Genomic DNA, 21,127 nt, shown 5'->3' on the forward strand with positions numbered 1-21,127 from the left:
CCTGAATCCTTCATTCCGCATAGAACCAACAGCCCGAGAACACCAACGCACAGAACGACAAACCAACTGTCAGTTGACCTTACCAGGCCTTACCAGGGATTATTCCAACTTAAAAGCAACGACAGAGGAGCCAATTCAGTCAGTGGCTTGAGATGGGGTAGTTAACAAGGTTAGCGCGAGATCTAACATTGACGCAATACCCTATACGAGCGAGCACGCTATTGAGACGTAAAGTGTCTGGCATAGATTTGCGAGGATTAACACCCACATTAAGCATTAATGCATACATTAAGGCACACATCATATACCGTTCACTATTAAACAGCCGAGCCAGATCTCTGACCACAGCATCGGTCATCGGAGCGTCAAGGGTAACATGCACAGATACGTGGCGCAAACCAAGGTAACATCAATCATCACACGTTGTTCAGTATGTGTGGCTCAAAACTAAAGTGTTATTCACAATGAATAAGAACAATGCTTTTACAGTTTGCAAGCCCTGGTGAGAATCGCCCTCAAAAGCGTTGCAGGGCAAAAGTCAAAAGATGCAGATCAGAAGCCATGTCCGGTTAAACCAGCTACCCAGAGATACCCCCAACCATGTCGTGCGAGTCGACGATTTAGTAGGCAGCCTCGCCGATCCTGAGGTGAGATGTTAGCAGGTGAGATGTGTCAAGGGAGTGTGGGTTGTCTTACATGTTGCCGGGCTCCTGGTAGCGGGCGACGACGAAGCACTTGCCGTTGCCCTCGGCCTTGGCCATACCGACCTTGGTGGTGGACTTCCAGACAACCTGGGCTGGGAGGGAGTTAGCGACAATGATATTTGATGAATGCAAGGCAGGTACTCACTGTAGTGGCCGAAGGTCATGTAGTTGGTGCTGTCGATGGCCTGGCCGCTGTAGTCCTTCTTCTCGTCGTTGAACATGTTGACAGCGTTGGTGAGAGGGGTCTCCTCGCCCTCACCGCCCTGGTAGAGGTTCTCGCCGAAGCCGTCGGCACCAGAGTGAACGAGGCTGCCAATGCCAACAAGCTGCTTGGCGTACTCGAGAGCGCCGGCGGCAAGCTCGTCGTCCCAGACAAGGTCGGGGTTGCCAACGGCGGCACGGGCAGCGTTGTGGGCGTCGAGGGCACCCTTCTGGTCGGCGTCCAGGTTGCCGGAGGAAGAACCGGAGGAGCCGGAGCTGGCGGCGGGGGCGGAGGCAGCAGGGGCGGAGGTGGCCTTGGGGGCCTCAACGACGACGGTGGTCGCGGCGGGCTGCTCAACCTGCTCGGGCTGAGAAGGCTTCCATGTCCACCAGTTGTGCTGCTTGGCCTGGCGCTGAGGGGCAGCGGTGGGCTGGCTGGTGCCGTACTCGGTGACGACCTTGGTAACGTACTCGACGACAACGACGTCGTTCTGGGCGGCACGGCGGGCGTGGGGGTGGGCGACGGCGCCAGTGGCAGCCAGCATGGAAATGGCGAGCTTGGAGAAGTACATCTTGGAGGGTTTGGGTTTGTTGTTTATGGTCACCGGGACTGTAAAATTCGTGAAAAAAAAGAATGAATGAATGAATAGATCCTGCCGGGGACGAGTGAGCGAAGTCGAACGGGCTTGTAAAGGAGTGACAAGACTGGATGAGTCTGGAGAGGAAAGATCCAAAGGAAGGGATTGACGGGATCGATCGACTATATTATACTTGGCTCGCCATGGGTGAGAAAGTCACCGCCTCAACTGTCCCTTACCGCCCAGCTTGACGCCACTCGGCAAGTGGTAGGTAGGGCAACTCCCCTGGGGCACTTGGACCCGTGGTGCCATGGCATGGCCAGTCCCTGGCTACGTAAGCCACGTCCTTCAAGTTTATTGACAAAGCGGAGTCTGCACGTTTCAAGCCGTTGAAGCCCCGATGCACACTCGTGGATAATCGAGAGGTTGCGGGGATGAAAGAGCCAGGGGCTGCTGGTGCTGCGTGTGGGTCAATAACAACAAAGAAGCTGTTCTGCGATGGCCTCAAACCAAATGCATGGTAAGGTAGATTGTTGGCGTGAGAATGCAAGAACCCCTGAAAGCCAAGGCTTTTCGTCTGGAGTTGTGTCCCTGGATAACTGGGTCCTTCATGATCAACCCGAGACTCCGGAACTCCCTTTTACGAGTTGGCGTGTGGGGGCTGCCACACTGAAACTCGGTATACCAGTCCTTTAATATTGGTCGGGGACCAGATCTGGCCAGTGGTTTCATCTCTTGCACCTCGCCAAAGCAGACTAGAGACGAGATGACATGCCGGGGGGGACAACATTTCCACTCGGAGCGCGGCATTTAACGCCACCATGCGAGGGTTCGGACTGGTGATGTGTTCGGGACGAGAAGGCCCCATCATCTCCCACAGACAGTAGAGTGTAGCTTATTTGTTTCGATCCTGGTCTAGCAGGCCGTTGAGGCGCTTCCAATATCGCTTGCGGTTCGTATTATTGCCCAAGACATGGGGAAGAGGCGCAAAGCCTTGACTTTGTTAAATTGCCCTCGTTCCCCCTAGCTCTGACCCTGGCAGCTGACGCCTGTGCCTGTGCCCTGTGGTCTTTTTGCTTCTCGATGCACTGCACTGCTTCGCTGTCTCTGTTGATCTCCCTGCAAAGGGGCCCTCCGATCGGATCGGCCGCTCTCATCTCAGCCTTGGAAAAAAGTCTGCTGGCTTCTTGACTCGGGCTTGTTACAGACTACTGCAAGGGATCCGAGGCGCCGAAACGATTGGCTGACAGAGGGTCAGTCGTCTGGTTTCTGGGCTCGGCGGCGCTGGAGATGGAGGCCTAACAGACCATCCACATGCATCCAGAATGCTGTGGAAAAAAACATCGTGCACAATGAAATAAGGGGAAACAAGACCGATTCAAAGAAAAAAGAAGAACCGCCGAACGGGTAGCGTTTGATTGAAACAAGCCACTGGTTTCGCAGGTCGCCAAACACGCGGCCCCCTTTTTGTCTTTTGCGTTTTGTAAACAAAGGCGCGCGAGCTAGACGCCACAGCGCTTGTTTTTTCCTTTTGTTTTGTTCCAAAACCTGCTGTAACTTTACGGGACCTGCAGCGCCTCTGTACTGTAAAACGCCAGGCTGGCTGAGCTGAACCGCCGATCCCGTCTCCAGTGCCGAGGCGGGCTAGTGGCGATCAAAGTGAGGTCTCAGGATCGGCGTACTGAATCTTTCTTTGATGCCCACATTGATCGATACTGCCACCTTCCCAACGGCCAGGCCCAGGTTCCGTTGAATTCCACTGTCCGGGGCCCTTGCTGCCTCACGTGTTGACGCCAGGTTCCTGGCTTTTCTCCTGACGTGGAGCAACCTTGTTTTACCCAACACCGCCTTGCATTTCCCCATTTTGGCTGGCTGAAGGATGTTTTTCCATGTTCTGCCTCAGCTGCCGTGATTACCTATGCTTAGCAATCTCCGAAGCCTTTCAAACTGTAACACGGCAGTAAGCCTCTTGCGTACAAGGCAATTCGGAAGCCGTGGCTCAAAATTCGTATGACAATACGACAGGTTCTCTCAGCGGAAGCGTCGGACGTTCTCCACGCGTGCGTTACTTGATACAACCCGGGCAACGGGTCAGACTGCATGAACGCCCTACTTGCCATGATGGGTCTGTCTCGTAATGCCAGAACCCTACCTGCCTACTTGGGATGAGATGAATTCATTAATGTCAAAGCCGGTACCATGAAGGATTGTATTACATGTCAGAACTTGTTGCACAATTTCAAGAAAACGCCAAGCATGCCAAACATAGCCACCAGAAGGCCGCGCAACACCCAACACTGCCAAGAAGACGTTTCTCTCTAGCAATTTGCTCGCCCGTATGGGCCCTTGGCAAATACGGTGAAACAATTACGACCTTCATCAATTGCCGACACTATCGTGGTCCAGACTACCATGATGCTGACAGGTGACCCCTACAGCTTGCACTAGGCAACTAGCTCAGGCTTGACTTCAATATTCATTTCAATCACAAGCCCCCTTTCTTCACATGATTGGCACTAGCCGCCAATACGAGTCTTTGTCGTCTGAGTTAATAAATCAGATGAGCTCCCTCCTCCAGTCATGTTGCCAGTTCTAAACAAGACAATCTGGGAAGAGGGGATCACTGACCACTCGATCGCTAGCAGTTTCTTGGCTTCATGAGCCTTAGGGCCACTGCGGCTTGCTCATTGTCCTCGAGAATGGGTAATTCCGAAAGATCGGGGGAGTTTGGTAGAGATCCAGGACAGAGGTTTGATGAGAGCCACCGCTCAAAATGTCCTCACATGCCAGTCCACTTGAAACCGTTTCTCTTGGCGAGCATGGTACGGCTGAACCCAGAGCCTTGTCATATAGGATTCATGTCCTAGCCGCTTGCCCAAAGACCGATATTAGTGCCTGTTTACCAGCGAGGACTGGCTGATCTGGTGGTTGTCGTCGTCTAGCTTGGATCGCAAACATGAGGATCAATCCCAGCCATGAAACAGACAGATACCCCTGGGACTGGATGGTACTGCCCATAGGTGCTACCGAGTATGGGCACAAAGCCTAACTCAAGATGCTGATACCCTTCCGAGCAAATAGACCTGCGCCATCGTTGGCTTCTTTGTACTCTTGATACTGCCTGTCTTTGGTCCTCTGTTTCATGTGTTAACTCCTACTCTTTGACGAGCGCCACGTTCTGGACAGACAGACAGAGCTGGTATTGGGAAATGGAAATACGTCTTGCCGTCCTTTCCTGTCTCGAACTGCTGCCCAGGCAGCTCACTGTCAAAACTGAGGCCTACTTAGCACAAGGAGCATGCAAGTTGTCACAAAGACAGCCTAATGTGCATCGGTGGCACCTAGCTGGTACTGCGGAGTAGAGCTACCTGAGACTGAGCTCGGTTCAATTTCAAGTGAAGCTGTCCTAATGGTTACGGTCCAGGAGTAATTCAGTATTCTCGTTGCCAGGCTGCAATGCCCTGACGTGGGCCAGTTGCTGGTTCGAGCTGGCCAGCGGCCAAGCAAAGATCGGAATCTTCACGGAAATCTGCACCGGCACGAAGAGGTTCTGCCTCCTAAACCTGAAGGCTGTGATCGCGAGCCGCCAATACACAGAGTTGATGTGACGCCGAATATGGCTGTTTCGAAGGATGTTTCCTCCGCCAAAGCATTTAGGTTCGCCCTGGAGACCAGACATGAACCATTGCCTTCTACATCACCTTCAAGCCACGTCATATACTGCCGTATTCTGTAATGATCAGTGCTGTGCAAAGACAGGAACGGCTTCTCGCCTCGTCACCGGCTCTCCGTATGACTCTTGCCGGACTCAACAATGACTCATAGTAACGAGCCTTGCCACATTCTTTAGACATGACTTAAGAGCACGGCCCCTATCTCAACCCGACAAGTCTCGCGGAGAATGTCCCTTCTGTGATATGCTAAACCTCGAGCCTCAACGCTTGGCAACCCCTTTCGGACGTATCGGAGGTCGGCGCTACCAAAGGCCGAGGGCATTGTAGCATTCGAATAGGCGTTCGAATACGAGCTCTGAAGAAACATCCCATCTGCTAGAAATCGCTTTAACCAGCCCCGGCACCTCCCAGGACCAACCTAATCTACTATCAACATGCATCTCGATCACAAAATTCCCTGGAAGACGGCAGCATCCCACTTCAACCTCGTGCCATCAAACACAGAGGGCCGCTTCGATGTCGTCGCCCTCGACCTCCCTTCTCAAGCATCCACCCTTGGCCACTTCAGTCGCGTGGTTTCAGCAACTATCAAAGAATTTTCAGAGACTGAGCTTACCAAAGTCCCATCTGCTCCATCATCTGCTAAGCTATTCTCTGATGATGTCCTTGTCTTTCCGGAGCGGCATTTCGGTCTCGGCCCACATGACACCAACTCAGCTCTGCACAATCCGTTGTCAACATCCCACCAGGATGTCAAGTATTGGCAAAGACGAGCTGAAGGAGGCGACTTCTGCACTTCGGACGGCGATTTGGCTGATGCAGTCAAGATGCTTGTTGTGATAGCGGCCGTTGCCCCGAAGAAACCCCTTCGTATTGAAGCCCTGGCTGCTCTCTTGAGACTTGCCTCGGAAACCCCTCTGTCACAGTTGCGAAGCTTGAGCTGGGGCCATGCGTTTGGAGCGAACCTTGTCGCTAGCGTGGCACTACAGGCCTACGTGCTCTTGAACTTGACAGAGGCGGTTCAATGTCGCCAGAAGGAACACATCTCACTTTTGAAGATTGACCCTCTTATGGGTGTCCTGAACAGAGATGCACTACAGGACTATGACTACCCTGCTCAAAACATCCCTCATCGTGCATTCTGGAGTTCTATCGGAGTCTTGGACCTGAGCAGGGGAGCTGGCGGCGATGAGTGTGTCGTCGTTGATCCACTTGCTCAAGAGAACGACGAGATCCACCAAGAGGCGAGAAGCGGGCTGCGACAATATCTGAAGGATTGCTTTGCCATATTATACGTCTATGATGTTGTTTTGAGACAGGCCTGTGGCTCGAACGAAGCAGAAGAGTTCTGGGCCTATGAAATGGGTGGTGTATTCTGGAGGCTTGGGTGTAAAATGAAGGATAACTAGATATTACCGGTCCATCTTCAAAACTGGAAGCAATTTGCACCAGAGTTCTTATCAATTCACGCATGTCTATCAGGTTGATGTTGAATTATTCCTTGCGTGTTATGACCGGCTGACGGCACACCACCCAAGTTGAGTAAGCACCTTCTTGACAAGTCACAATCTTTGTAATTGCTTTGAAAGCATCGTAATTGGCTGAATACTACTACCGCATTCGGCAAAAACGAAGCCGTCGCGTCATAATTACACCGATGCTTCCGTGGAAGAATGACAGAAGCATGCACTTATCGCAGACAGTGTGTCCCAATTGAGAGCAAGAAGCTCTTTAACCATTGATGATATGCAGTTAGAAGTTATAGGCATGACGTTGCCGAAGCCTCGTACGATGCGATGTGACCTTCTCCAGAACAAAAAGCAGTACTTGGAGCCCGTCTTCTCACACCAGACTGGACACCAATATGAATGTTGTGCAAGTCACCAAGTCTATTAGGATACCAGTCGCACCATTCTTGTCCCTTCTGTCGCTCCAAAAGCGCCTGGTACACAGAAGTACCGCTCCCTTTCAATACAACCCCCGCTTTATTTCAACCTCCCGCAAGTCCCATCTCCAAATGAATCCTCAAGCAGTCGAGGCTCCTTTGTCCCAGTCGGCGACGTTTCTTGTCTTATCAGCCAAAGATACTTCCGATGCTTCTGATACCATCCGTTCGACTTTATCCAGCATCGCCGACATCACCAAGAACATCTCCATCCGCCACCAAACAGCCAACCTCTCATGTACCGTTGGCATCGGAAGCTCAATTTGGGACAAGATCGTGAACCTTCCTCGCCCGACTGAGTTGCATCCATTCAAGCAAGTTGAGGGAAAGAAACACACGGCTGTCTCAACACCCGGAGACTTGTTCTTTCACATTCGATCTGAAAGAAGAGACCTCTCTTTTGAATTTGAGAGACAGCTCATGGACCGATTGGGAGAAGCTGTCAAGGTTGAGGACGAGACTGTCGGGTTTAGATACTTTGATACCCGCGATGTCCTCGGGTTCGTTGACGGAACTGCGAACCCAGTGGGCCCAGATGTTACTGATGCAGTCCTAGTAACTGCTCAAGACGACTCCGCCGGTGTAGGTGGGAGCTACGTTGTCGTTCAGAAGTATCTCCACGATCTCAAAGCTTGGCGCACTCTTTCAACTGAACAGCAAGAAACCATCATTGGACGCACAAAATTTGACAACATTGAGCTCGACGATGCCGAATCTGGTCAACAGTCCCACAAGAGCCTTGCGACGATCGAGGACGCGGATGGAAGTGAGCATGACATTCTACGAGATAACATGCCCTTTGGTTCTCCTGCCCACGGCGAGTTTGGGACCTACTTTATCGCATATTCAAAGAAACTCTGGGTAGTGGAGAAGATGATGGAACGTATGTTTGTTGGAGATCCTCCTGGCTTGCATGATCGCATTCTTGATTTTTCGAAGCCAGTGACGGGCTCAACATTCTTTGTTCCATCTGCAAGTGTCTTGGCTGATCTTGCTTGAGTGATGGCCAGCTTGAAGAGAGAGATATCACCTTGTTTGGCATTATAGTTAGACAGATATCATTGATGATGAAGAGTTTGGTTTTCATTTCTTACAAAACGTTACACTCTGCTCAGTGCGTCAGCGGCACAGGCTCGAAACTATTACGAGCTGAAGGTAAGAACCTGCAACAAATTTTTCCAGCCATGTAAGATCTTGTGATAGTTACTTGAGGAGTGACCAAAGTCCTACGGATACCAATTTCGTAGCATCACATATTGAAAGTAGTCAGGCAAGTTGAAATAACAGACTTATTAAACCATTAAAGCAAGGCATTACCCATTCTATTTCCCAATTCCATCCCCAATCCCAAACCTAAACCCGTTTCCTAATGCATAATTTCAATTGCCCAATTTATTAAAACAAAACCAATTAAATCAAAGCCTCAGGGTTCTTGACGAATCCCTCAACAACACTGGCAAGCTCCTCCAGTCTCGCCTCCCAGAACTCCCGGCGCTCCTCATCAGCCTCGATACCAACTTGTGTCTTGCCATTCTCAACAAATGACACAACGCGGGGAGGTGTGGCGGGCTCGGGGTGGGGGATTGTGTAGTCGACGCGGCATTGGGTGCCAGCGAAGGGGACTGAGTCAAAGTACTCCTTGTTGAGGTTGTTGGTGAAGGAGCCGTAGAAAGGTGTGGAGGCGGGCCAGCTGGTGCACTCGTTGAGGATCTCCTGGAAGCCCAGGGTGGCTCGCTGGGTACCCTCGAGATACTGAGCTCGAACGTGGTCCAGGAGCTGAGTGGCAGTCCAATTCTCCTCAAACTTGACCCGGACGGGCATGTACTGGTAGCAAGGACCCATAATGTTATCGATACCAGAGACATCAACGTCACGGCCAGAAACAATGCCTCCGAATGTGACATCAGAGACGCCAAGGTACTGAGACAGCACCTTGGCCCAACCCGCAGTAAGGAGCATGGCAAGAGTCGTGTCAGGGGAGCTTCCAGTGACATCGACATCCTTGGTCATGAAGGCAGTCTTCAGGGCAGGATCAGCAGCCGGAGCAATCTCAGTGTGAGAAGATCCCTCGAGAGTGTTGCGCCAGAAGGTGATGTTGTCAGACTTGGTCTTCTGCAGGTGCTCCATGTAGCTTGTGAAAGGTGCTGAGGAAGGAATCTCCAGACCTCGGTATCGGAGCTCGAGCTGACGGAGGAGCTCAGGCAGGGAGACACCGTCGTACTGAGCGTGAGAAATACGGATCATCAGGGCGTTCTCGTTCTCACCCTTGAGGACGAAGAGGTGGAGGAAGGGAGATCCGTAGGTGAAAGCCGAGTCGACATTAACGTCGGATTCGGCGAGCTCCTTGCTGGCAGCATCGATTGGTCCCTCAACGTCAAGCTCAGTGACTGGCACCTTCATATCGTCAAGTATCACCTGGAGTGTCTCGCTATCTTGCTGAACAAAGACAGTTCGCAGGATAGGGTGACGAGAAACCAGGTACTGGAAGCTATCGACAAGCTGGACGGTGTCGATAGACTTCTCCAAGTAGAGCATGTTGTACTGAACAGAGCTCCTTGGCGCAGAGACAGTCGACTTGACATCTCGCTGCTGAGGATCAGTAGCAGGCAAGACATCCTGGATCTTCCAGGTCGAGTCTGCAAGCTGAGGCTGGATCTTCTCGGCAAGGAAGCCATCAACGTTAGTCTGGCTCAGAAGCGAGAAAGGAGCGTACTCCTTGACGGTCTCCTGAGGCTCAGTGGGGATCTCCACAAGAGAGTTGGCCATGCCCCTAAGCTGCATGTACTGGAAGATGGCCGCCACAGACAGACGGTAACCAAGCTGTCGAAGTGCGGAAACCATTCTCATGGCGACGATCGAGTCACCTCCTAGACGGAAGAAGTTGTCGTCCAGTGACAGCTTCTCCTCCTCAACGTTCAAGAACTTGGACCACAGAGAGCGAAGGACACGCTCCTTGGTGGTCAAAGGCGTGGACTCAGTGATGGTCTTGCGGAGAGTGCCAAAGGCCTTGCGTAGCTCCATGACCAATTTGAGAGTAACCTTCTCAGCCAGAGTGCTGAGATCAACCGACTCGCCAGTTGCCGTTGTCTTGGAAACGGGGATGCAGATGGAGGGGATGGCGTAGGGAGGGAGAGTCTCGACCATGGCCTTGTTGAGGCCGATGATGGCAGTGGCGAGCTCGTATGAGATGGCGCCCGAGAGGGGAAGATGAGCGACGCTGCGGTCAACCCCGAGATCAAGCACGGTAGCGTCCTTGGTAGGAGTCTCCTGGATGAAGGCAATGACCATGGGAGTCTGGCTGTTGGAGCCTTGGGGAAGGACGAGCTGGCTTGAGGCCTCAGTGTTGGCCGGGAGCAGTCGCTTGAGCTCAAGATCAGTCTCGGTGAGGTTGATGACATGGCCGTCGACGCTGGTCATAGTATCCTTGCGACCAACGAAAATCAAGCTCATGTCATCAGCATACTTGACAAGATCACCGGTACGGTAGAGCTTGCCCTTGCGGCCTGGGTAGCCGACAATGCCCTCCTTGAGCCACTCAGGGGCATCAACCACATCCTCATCCTCCTTTTCAGAAGCTCCTTCAAGGAGAAGCTCTCCAACGGCTCCAATAGGCACAAGAACGTTCTCGTTGGAGGGGTTGACGATCCAAGGAGTGTATCGAACCGTGGGGTACTTATCTCCGCTGGCGAGAGCCCGAGAGATGTCGCGAGGAGAGACAGGTGCCTCCTTGTTGACCTCCCAGATCTGGCCAAGCTCCTCTTCACTCAGGCAAGTGACATCGCTCATGGGAACAGTCAGGTCGCCACGCAGCAGAGACACAGCGGACTCGAACTGAGCCAGCACACGCTGAACCTGGACGGGGGTCAGGAGCCGAGAGTCGAAGCTTGCCAAGAGACGGAAGCCGTTGTGCTGCATAGAAACAGCAAGCATCAGGGGGTACGAGTTGAAGTGCAAGGCCTCCAGGGCCGCGTCTCCACCACGGAACGAAGGAAGCTCGTCGTTCTCAGTCTCGGACGGATCAGGGTCCTGGGGCTGGACAACAAGACCCATGGTGACCTCGCAAGCAATCTGAGCATCCTCGCTCAGTCGACGAATGTGCTGGATACCAAGATGCTCGTGGGCGGCCCTGATGACACCCTGGTCTTGAATGGAGCGGAGGAACTCTCCAACAGAGGTTGTGCGGTCAAGACGAACGCGGACAGGGACGGTAGCCAGGATAGGACCCTCAATCAGCTCAGCACCAGGGAGAGGGATGGTTCGTCCCATGAAGGTCTCTCCAAACACAACATCGTCGCTCATAGAGTACTGAGATGCGAGCAGAGCCCAAGCAGCCCGGATGATGGTGGCGATGGTGATATCAGACCTGGTAGACTTACCACCAGTGGTGATGAATCGTTCTGCCAGGGAGTCAGGCTCAGGGATGTAAGAACGAGATGGCAGAGAAGGGAACTGAGGACCAGTAGCACCAGAAAGCTGTGTGCGCCAGTAATCCTGGGAAGCCTCCCTCGAGTCCTCCGCCAGGTATCGGACAAAGTGCTTGAACTCGGCAGGGCGCGAGACCTCGAGTCCCTTGTAGGCAGCTCTGGCGTGCTCAACAATCAGATCGGTCGACCAACCATCGTAGATGGCGTGATGGGCAGTCCAGACAAAGTATCGCTTGCCAAGATCCTCATCCTCGACAATAGCAAAGCGAGACAGAGGTGCTCCAGGAGACATGGGCACCTTCTTGTCCTCCTCAAGGAAGTCATCTAGGCTGGACTTGACGTCCTTCCACTCCAGACTCTCGTTGACGACAACCTGCATGAAGCCGTGCTGCTTGAACTCGACGATTCGAGTTCGGAGGATGCTGCTCTCCTTGTACACGACGTCCCAAGCGGCCTTAAGCTTGTCGACTGAGCTGGAAGCAGGAATATCGGCAATTCGCTGGGCGATGTAGTTCTCCTTGGATCGAGTGTAGAAAGCCATGTGAATCTCTTGCATGGGAGCACAGGGGTAGATATCTTCGATGGAGTCGCCATTGCAGCCACACTGCTCAGCAGCCTCGGCACACAGGGCATCACGGTTCATATCGGACTTGAGTAGAGAGAAGGCAGGAATGTTCATGTCGACCTTCTTGCTGGCATCACCCTTTGTCATCGCCTTGGCCATGTCGGAAAGGATGGGGTAGTTGAAGACGTCAGCAACGGAGAGAGTGTAGCCCCAGTCACGAACGATGGGAACAAGCTTCATGGCGAGGACAGAGTCGCCACCATGCATGAAGAAGTTGTGGTTGGTGCCAACCTGGTCAGTCTCGAGACCGAGGAGGCGGCACCAAGAGTCACGCAGGAACAGCTCTGATTCCGACTCGGGCTCACGAAGAACCTCATCTTCTGCAGCAGCGGCTGAAGCTTGCAGAGAAGCAGAGATATCCGCGCCAAGAGCTCGAAGCGACTTTCGATCTGTCTTTCCAGAGACAAGATAGGGAATCTTGGATAGACCGATGTAGGCAGCCGGAACCATGTAGACGGGGAGAACCTTGGAAAGCTTATCGTTGAGAGTCTGCATAGCCTCGCGCAGACGAGGGGGATAGTCGGCAATATACTCAACATCACCCTCCTCCTTGGCCTCTCGGTCCGCAATAAAGGCCACGAGCATGGACTCCTTGTTTTGGTTTCGCGGGGCGATGATCTCGGCGACGACTTCTGATCCGTTGGGGAGAAGGTTCTTGATGTGATGCTCAATCTCACCCAGCTCGACACGCTGGCCACGGAGCTTGATCTGTGTATCCTTGCGTCCAACGAAAACGAACCCACGCTCTCCGTCAGGGTCGTAACGAACAAGATCGCCTGTCTTGTACAGACGTCCTCGGCGTCCAGGAATGCCACCTCCACCAGCAAGCAGGAACTCAGGGTCGTGGATAAAGGCCGCAGCCGTCTTGTCAGGGTCACCCAGGTATCCTTGACCAACGATAGGACCCTCAACGAGCAGCTCACCAACAGCTCCCACAGGGACAAGCTTGTTGTGGTCCTCGGGGTCAACAAGCCAGATAACGGCGCCAGTACCAGATCCGATACTGACGTATGGCTTGCCCGCCGCGCTGGGGTTCACGGTACATCCGATAGTGCACTCTGCAGGGCCGTATCCAACGACGATTCGAGTGTATTGACCCCAGATGGCGATGTCACCAGCTGAGCAAGATTCTCCACCGATTCCAAGACTGTTCAGGGAGGGGATAATATCGGGATCCAGAATTCGAGCAACTGAGGGTGTGATGTTGACCATGTTGACCTTGAGGCGGCGAATGGCACCACTGAGGTCATTCACACGGTCCATGTCAGTGGGAATGCAGAGACAACCACCTCGAAGAAGCGTGCAGAGAATGCTGTCAACACTGACGTCGAACGCATACGAAGTAAAATCCAGGGATCGTGAGGTGCTGGAGTATCCGATACCTGTGCTTCGGGCCAGGGCAGAGGCTGTGTATGTAGCGTGAGACAGCATAACACCCTTGGGAGTACCAGTACTTCCAGAAGTGAAGATGATGTAGAGAAGGGAGTCGTAAGGAACATCGGGGAGCTTCTTGGTAGGATCTTGGATAGATTTTTCCAACTCATCCATCGAGTTGGGGTCGATGATGATGTGCTGAGCTTCAGGGGCAATCTCCTTTGCGTACGGTGCCTGGTCCTTAGAGGTGAGCATGTGCTTGGCACCGACTTGCTTGGCCATGACTTGACGTCTCTGGATAGGCTGGCTAGGGTCCATCAAGACAAAGGCGGCTCCGGCCTTCATCACGCCCATGACACCGATAGTTGTCCATCTTGACTTCTCGAAGCAGAGGGGCACGATGTCGCCAACCTTGACTCCCAGGTTGATGAGATGGTGAGCAAGTAGTGTAGAGTACTTGTCAACATCTGCATAAGTGAAGTCACCGTCCCACGAGCAGATGGCCGGGGCTTCTGGCCGCCATCTCACCTGCTCGGCTATCAACTGGTGAATGCAGACGTTGCTGGCAGGGGGAACATCCTTGTTCCAGTTCCATATCACAGACTTGTCCAGCTCACCGACTGGAAGTACAGAACTGATGGGTAGTGAAGAGTCTGTGAGGGTGGTGTTGAGCATTTCAACCAGAGACTGGGCAAAGTGGTTTGCCAGGAACTCGGCTCCCACTGGCTCCCGCCAGAAGGGCCTCAGCCAGAGCACGTCGTCTTCTAGGACGGCTTGAAGCTGAACATTTCCCTGTGAGCGCTTGTGTTAGCTACGGTAGTCACTCATTTCGCATCAAGTCTCATGCACACTCACCCAGCTCATTGATAGGTCACCCTCTTCGGTGACGTGGCTGACAGCGTCACCGACTGCGCTCTCATCGTTGAAGAGGAGCGTGTACTTGTTTGCTTGAATGGGTTCTTCTGATTGTAATTGTTGACGAAGGTAATCTTGGATGACATCGAGTTCTGTAGCCACAGAGCTGTCTGCGCTCCATTGAATGCGGGTGGTGTTGAGCTCAAAGGTGCGGCTCGTCTTTGAGCCAATCTCACTGAGGCCCCACGAGAACTGAACGTGGTTGCCATGGCTGTGACGGTATAGGAGAAGAGTCCATGCTAATAGCAGGGCCTCGAGTTCGTAGCTATCTTGTTGGTGTTGACGCAGAACCGGTACGTCATAGCGAACCCCCTTCTTGTGTGGCGTCTGCTGGGCAGAGCACTGAGAGTCCTCCGCCATGATGAAGAGATAATAGAGTAGTGTGCGAGTATCGAAGAGAAGTGAACCAGGGTCGATCCAACAGGCCTAGACGAGAGGAGAAAGAGTTTGTTGGGGATACAATACAGATTCAAATCTGCGGTTGTTGGACGCAACGTCTGGTGTGCAAGCAAGCAATGGACGCAACGGTCGGCAGAACTCACATGAACGCCTCCACTATTTTATTGAAGGATCGCAGCAAACATGCAGGAACCTGATTACGTTAAAAAGGAGCATCCGAGCTCCCATCCCGTGTTGCCTGGTGCTGGTGTGGGGGTTTGTGCTGTAGAAATGGCGCCGAGGTGATCCAAACAGGCGGGCCACTACAGGAAGGTGGTCATTTTTTTTTTGTTTTTCCTTCGCTGCCCGAGAGTTCCTTTGCCCGCAGGGCATGTCTGTGAGGAGCCGAGAATGGATCTCATGAGGGCGACCTCGGAGCATCTCCGCGTTGGGATACCTGCTCATCAATGCTGATCCCCGGCACGCTATTCCGTACGTGAATCGACTGGCAGCATGGGATGGTATGGATGCCCCACGTTGCTTGGGATTTCCCGCGTGAGGAGCTATGGGGCTAGTGCGGGCGGACATGGAGGCGAGCTTCGTAGTGGTGGTCACGAACAAGATGGGCGCGTGGGAGGCCAGATGGTTTTACACAAGGGGGGGCTGGCCTCGAACGAAGGATGGCTCTGGGAATAAGGCTGACCAGGCCTTTGGTGCCAAGTTTCCCCCACCTGCTATAACCATTCAGTTGATGGTTCGATGGTTGTATGTTTCACCAAATAGACTAGGACTCTCTAACCCACGTTCTCTTCCCACCTGAGCACCTTTTTTTCTTCTGGGAGAGTTGCAGCAACTGGCAGCCCGCATTTACGTAACAGGGTTACAACTCAGATGAGCAGGGTTTATTCTTGTTTTCGTTCCCCATCCATTCGTACACATTAAGCAAAGCAACCTACAGAGAAGGAGTAATAATCGACGTGTTTTGCGGGTCAGCCAAGGGACGGCGCCATTGCCCATTTGACCCCCATGAAGCCGCCGTCGGTCCCTGGCAGTGGGGTGATTGATAAGTCCATTATCTGATCTGACTGGCAGGGATTATAGGTCCACACACACGCGCGCACAGAGACCAGAGGGCACAAGCTTTGCCGGAATAATGCACAGCGTTGCATCACTCCGTGGCGTTCAACATTCTCGCAGCAGGGTTGGCCATGCGAACGGCTCCCGCTGAGTAAATCAGTCTATGCCGTTTAGAGGTCAAATTATCCGTCCAAGGTTCCACTGTGCAAAAAGAAAAATCGCGTGAGTGGGAAGAGGATGAGATGAGGCATTTTCCCACTGTAACTCGCTTCCCAGATATCCATCATAGCTTGCTGTCCACCCATCTAGGGGCCCTCTTTTCCACAAAGGCCTGCACGCCCTCGTGGAAGTTGTGGCAATTGTCCATGGTTGCGTTCCACGTTTCTCGGTGCAGGCGGACCGCGTTCTCCGCACTGCCGTGTTCCCAGCCAGAGAGGATGCCGGCTCGGGACACGATGACGCTATCAGGGCTGTTGCTGACGATGGCCGTGGCGTACTCGAGGGCCTTTTTCACTACTGGACGGTCGAGAATGTCGGAGTCTGGAGCTGCATCGTCGGTGATGGCGTTGAGCAGACCAAACTCCTTGGCTTCTTGGGCCGTGATGGGCCTCCCCGTAAGCGCCATTTCCGTGGCCCTGTGTCGTCCAATGGTCCTAGCTAGCCTCGGCAGAGAGCCGGCATTGGCTACAACTCCAATCTTGGCCTCTGGGAGCGCAAAGGTAGCACTCTTGGCTGCGACGATGAGGTCGAGGTTGGCGACAATCTCAAAGCCTCCACCAAACGCAATCCCATTCACGGCGGCGATGATGGGCTTCTTTCCGTACCGCCGTGAGAGCCCGCCAAAGCCGGTCACGGGCGGGTCCATAGGCCGCTCCTCTGGGATGCCGTCCCTCCTCCTCTGGTTGATCTGGTTCCATTCGTTGAGGTCCATGCCGGCGCAAAAGGCACGGCCTGCTCCCGTCACGACGGCGCACCGTAGCGAGGGCTCTTGGTCGTACCACTCCCAGAGGGCATCCAGCTCGTACTCTCCCTTGCTGGTCATGGCATTGAGCATCTTGGGCCGGTTGAAGACCACCAGCATGATGTGCCTGGCCGGAAACGACACCATCCCGTAGCCCTGGGTCGGGGGCGGTCGCTTGAATGGGGGTTGTTGCGCCATGTCGTAGGCGGTGGTGGTGGTACAGCTTCTCCTGGTGGCAAGGGCAGGCATTCAACAGGCGAATGTGGAGAGGCTTATAACATTGATGCCGGGCCTCTGCTGCACAGATGCCGTGGGATCAAGCTTGGTGGCGGCGTGGCATGTCCATCAGATGAAGTCTTGGTGATGCCAGTGGTTGTGAAGCAGAGCCCGAAACTCACTAAGAAATACCGCCTCATTCCCAATGAGAACCGAGGAACGCCAAATGCTACGTAAGCCGGCATCAGGCTCCGGTGGACTCCGAGGGACTTGGCAGGGACAAAAGCAGCCTGCCGCATACAGAATGGCGCGTGGAGGCCCATGTCCTGGACGACGGGAAGTGGGCAGAACAAGGGGTTAATACACTCCTATTGGACGAACCAAATGCAAGGGACCCATTGTCGAAAGCAAAGGGCCTCGCTAGACTCCATTCAAGTCCTCACATGTCACTCGGAGTAGTAGAGGCACGCCCCCTTCTCGACAGATGCCTCTCCTGGATAGCTTCGAGCTACGGAGGAAACCGTTGATCATCTAATCAATCACATCTGATAATCCAGGTCAGATGCGTCATGCGGTGCAATCTAAGGGGAAAACCCGACCCAACTTTACATCCATCGTGCATTCCGTGCCCACACCAGAGGGCCCGAGATCGGGCTGCTGATCCGGACCCAGCAAAAAACTCTGCTCTCGGATGTCATGGCAGAGTTAGCGGGAAGCTTGAGAGAGAGATGAAGCTCCAAATTTGCGTCTGTTGAAGCTCATGAGACAAGTTGAAGGTTCTGGATAACCTCATATCTGAGTCTCAACACCACCACCATCAACAACCTGCAGCATGTAGGGCACAATCACATTCTCACTCGGGCCGTAGGCTCGCGAATCTCGGCAACCGTTGGTGCTTTCTTCCCCCCCCCCCTTCCCTCAATTCCATCCCATCCCATCCCGTGCAGCCCAGCCCGGTAATTGCAGAAGGTGGCTTACCTTGGCTGACGCGCCTCCCTCGGCACTTGGTAAACAAAAAGAAACCTTGGCGGTTTATGCGACCGACGTCCGAGCGACTCCGACGATGCTCTGTTCGACTTTGATCCCGATATTGTCTGCTTCTTGAAGTGGAAACCATTGTCCGATGTCGTCGGCCAAGAATGCTCCCCAAGACTCGTCATGATGGAAGGCCAAGGACTGTGAAGCAAGTTTTTATGTTGATCAGCACCAATGGCTTCGGTCGGGGTCTTGGGAGGCGAACGACTAAGCGGCAACGAGCTGCGACGCCGAGACGCGACGGCGAATCCTTGAACGGAGATCTCATCTACAACTCACCGACTCATCGGCCCAGAGCACCCTCGACATGTTGTCCAGGTGTGCGTCTCACGAGTTTGCGACCGTCGCCGATTGAACTGGCCGTCAGAGATTGTATTGGCCTGTCGCGCGAGAAGCCTCGGGGCCGCCAAGCTTGTCTGAGAGCTGGTCCTTCCTTGACCGTCACCCTTTGCCATGGGTGATGCTCTGCTTGGTTGAGCGACACTCGCCAAGAACTCTCGATCGCTTACAGTTACGGTACTCGTCGCCTCGAGAGCGCGCTCAGGCGTCGCGATTGATCGAAGCATGAGCGCAACGAGAAACAGAGTCCAAGTGCTTGTCGCATTGTCGCAGCTTCAAGTGGGAGCAGCGAGTCGTTTCATCTTCAGCGATGGAGACACTCACGGGCAAGTGCGCATTCTATGGCAGTTGGCTTCACTACGAGAGACCCAATTGTTGATCGTCAGTCGCGATTGAACAGGAACTGTGTTGCGTAGACCGGTTTGAGCTCTTAAGGTCACAAGAGTGTGACTGCTTGTTCAGTTCCCACTGAGGACTTATCGACCGGCGGCGATTCATCGAGATAAATACACAGCGACACAAGAACACACACGATCCCTCTCTCATTTCAAGGCTCACGGGAGCTATTGTGATCGGAAGCGCGATGAGAAACAGAGACCATCGGAGCACAAGACTGTGTCTACCACTCAGGTCGCTGCAAACGGCGCAAAATACAGAACTCCTCGGAAGCGTTCCGAAAGACCAGGACGAGACTTATCGATGCCTCTGAGACTTTAGATGGCTCTCAATCACTGCTGCTCCGGCCACCAACGACGAGCAAGTGACGGCCACTTACAGTGAATGATGATTACACTCTTCCCTACGACCCATCCGAGCCTCATGAACGACACCTCGCCGTCCGATGATACAAACAGAACCTACGTATCGGATCAAGTACTCGGATGTGTGGTAATCCTGATCCTCGGCCCCAATGCCTGTTGTGCCGTGAAGTGTCAGGCCGAGGTCTCTGTTAATGGGGCCTCGGAGACCTGAAAAGCACCTGGACACTTGGAGAATGCGATGCAATTGCGGCGCAAAGACGGTGGCTCTCAATCGCTACTTATTGTCCGATCGATTCATCCTGTCGCTCGTCGCTCTACTGCCCGCAGGCCTTTGGCGCATCGCTTGCCATGTCTAACAGGAGCCTGGTCAAAGGGTTCCCGCTCGTCTCGGTCTCGCGATCGCTTTCGGACGTCCTTTGGTCATTGTTTTCCATCCTTTGCGTCAAAGGTCATGGCGGAATCCTAATGGCAGGTTATCTGAGGGCTGTCGTTGTCGGGCTAGTGTGAGAGGTCATTCTCACTCAATCATGTTAGTTGGGTGACATCTCAGTCATGTGGCATCCATCAGTGTAAGAACTGCGCTTACCCAAGCTTTCATAGATAATCTCTGGCATCAGTAGAGCCGGCATCGTAGGCGGATGGTCGAAGAAACCGTCCTCTCCATCAGTATCAGCATGGCCGTCAGGTCATCGTCTTGCATGAACCGTAGACACTCGGCGCGTCTCGCGGGGCACCTTCGCGTAGCTGCGTCTCCGTAGCCAACATGTAAAGACGCCATTAAGTCTGCTCGAAAAGGGTTCCGGGCATCAGCCTGGTGCATCGCTGTCTGTCAAAAGCGTAATGGTGAAGCATTGCTGGCTTCAATCGTGAGCTTCTCGTCAATGCCGCAATCGCAACCATCTCAACTCTTCATCTTGACACCCATTGATCCCCCAATATTGTCGTTACCGTCATAGATGCCGAGGACGGCCCGCAGCCTCAAAAGAGGCACAATGTACCACCGGTCCGGGAATACGTAGGTCGTCTCCGTCCTCCCACCTAACCGACGACACCCTCGCGCCCGCTCTTGACCGCCACAGGGAGACCATGATTTGCGCCAGGGGTTTTTGAGAGGCTCATTCTCGACCAGTGTTTCGTTCGGAGCATTAGGCGTCGTCTGTTAATACCTCGCGCTAGGCATCTATTTCCTGTCGAGGTCGCCGAGGGCTGCAAGCTTGTCAACATCATGACCCCGAACGGAGGTGCCTGACACACCCCGTAGCAAGAGAAGACTTGGCGGACGCGGTTCCGCTAGGATACTAATCCTATGGGTAAGTTCTCGAATCGACTGTCAAGCCGTGGCTTTTGTCAATGATACCTTGTGTGAGGCCGTCGATTGAATCGGTGACAGCTCGCTGTGGAGAGCTCATCGCGAATAGAACCCGAGACGATTCGATTACACGAGGCGTCCCGAGCGTGGGTTTAGCTAAGATTAAGCATAGACAGCTAGTTATCAATCAGTGCGGTCCTGCTCCATAAAAAGAGAGAAAAGCTCGTACTCGCGAGTTTTGACGTCTCATTGAATCCACGAGGGCATCGTCTTGCTTGTCACCCTTGAGCGATCCTACAGTACCTACTGTAACCTCGAGATCAGCGTAGCATGGATGTCATGGACAGGACAAGCGTTTACCCACCCGCCCGAAGAAATCACTCAGAGGGTGCCCACAGTTGCATCGAGCTAGTGATGTTCCTTGGCTATGGATGCCCCCAAAGAGGCTCGAGGCCCGCTCCGCTCCCCGTAGCCGCGCCGACCGCGAATCTCTCAGTCTTGGCGCCGCCGAGTGAAGGGGTCCAGGTGGCGCCATCTCTTGCACAGATGCCCGTCTTGGCCTTCAGGGGCTGCGGGTAATCGGCACATCTCGGGCGTGGGTGGGCATGGGG

General features: G+C 53.6%; 5 protein-coding genes across 5 annotated transcripts; 2 read left to right on the forward strand and 3 right to left on the reverse strand.

The window, feature by feature from the left end:
• Window positions 1-620: 620 nt before the first annotated feature.
• NECHADRAFT_102131 (uncharacterized protein) lies at window positions 621-1,616 on the reverse strand (the record flags this gene model as incomplete). The annotated part of the gene is made up of 3 exons (XM_003043359.1): window positions 850-1,616; window positions 697-796; window positions 621-642 (listed from the first exon to the last, which is right to left on the reverse strand). The coding sequence occupies exons 1-3, from the start codon at window positions 1,475-1,477 to the stop codon at window positions 621-623; spliced, it is 750 nt and encodes a 249-aa protein (XP_003043405.1). The 5' UTR covers window positions 1,478-1,616.
• Window positions 1,617-5,591: 3,975 nt separating this feature from the next.
• On the forward strand, window positions 5,592-6,566 carry NECHADRAFT_87485 (uncharacterized protein; the record flags this gene model as incomplete). The annotated part of the gene is made up of 1 exon (XM_003043258.1): window positions 5,592-6,566. The coding sequence occupies one exon, from the start codon at window positions 5,592-5,594 to the stop codon at window positions 6,564-6,566; it is 975 nt and encodes a 324-aa protein (XP_003043304.1).
• Window positions 6,567-7,174: 608 nt separating this feature from the next.
• Window positions 7,175-8,194, forward strand: NECHADRAFT_72961 (uncharacterized protein; the record flags this gene model as incomplete). Its single annotated transcript, XM_003043259.1, has 1 exon — window positions 7,175-8,194. The coding sequence occupies one exon, from the start codon at window positions 7,175-7,177 to the stop codon at window positions 8,099-8,101; it is 927 nt and encodes a 308-aa protein (XP_003043305.1). The 3' UTR covers window positions 8,102-8,194.
• Window positions 8,195-8,512: 318 nt separating this feature from the next.
• NhNPS6 (uncharacterized protein) lies at window positions 8,513-14,800 on the reverse strand (the record flags this gene model as incomplete). The annotated part of the gene is made up of 2 exons (XM_003043360.1): window positions 8,513-14,317; window positions 14,381-14,800. 2 exons carry the CDS (start codon window positions 14,798-14,800, stop codon window positions 8,513-8,515), a joined length of 6,225 nt encoding a protein of 2,074 aa, XP_003043406.1.
• Window positions 14,801-16,178: 1,378 nt separating this feature from the next.
• NECHADRAFT_53358 (uncharacterized protein) lies at window positions 16,179-17,054 on the reverse strand (the record flags this gene model as incomplete). The annotated part of the gene is made up of 1 exon (XM_003043361.1): window positions 16,179-17,054. The coding sequence occupies one exon, from the start codon at window positions 17,052-17,054 to the stop codon at window positions 16,179-16,181; it is 876 nt and encodes a 291-aa protein (XP_003043407.1).
• Between the last annotated feature and the right edge of the window lie 4,073 nt (window positions 17,055-21,127).

Source organism: Fusarium vanettenii, assembly GCF_000151355.1.
Source record: "Fusarium vanettenii 77-13-4 chromosome 12 genomic scaffold NECHAsca_29_chr12_4_0, whole genome shotgun sequence".
NCBI classification, from domain to species: domain Eukaryota; kingdom Fungi; phylum Ascomycota; class Sordariomycetes; order Hypocreales; family Nectriaceae; genus Fusarium; species Fusarium vanettenii.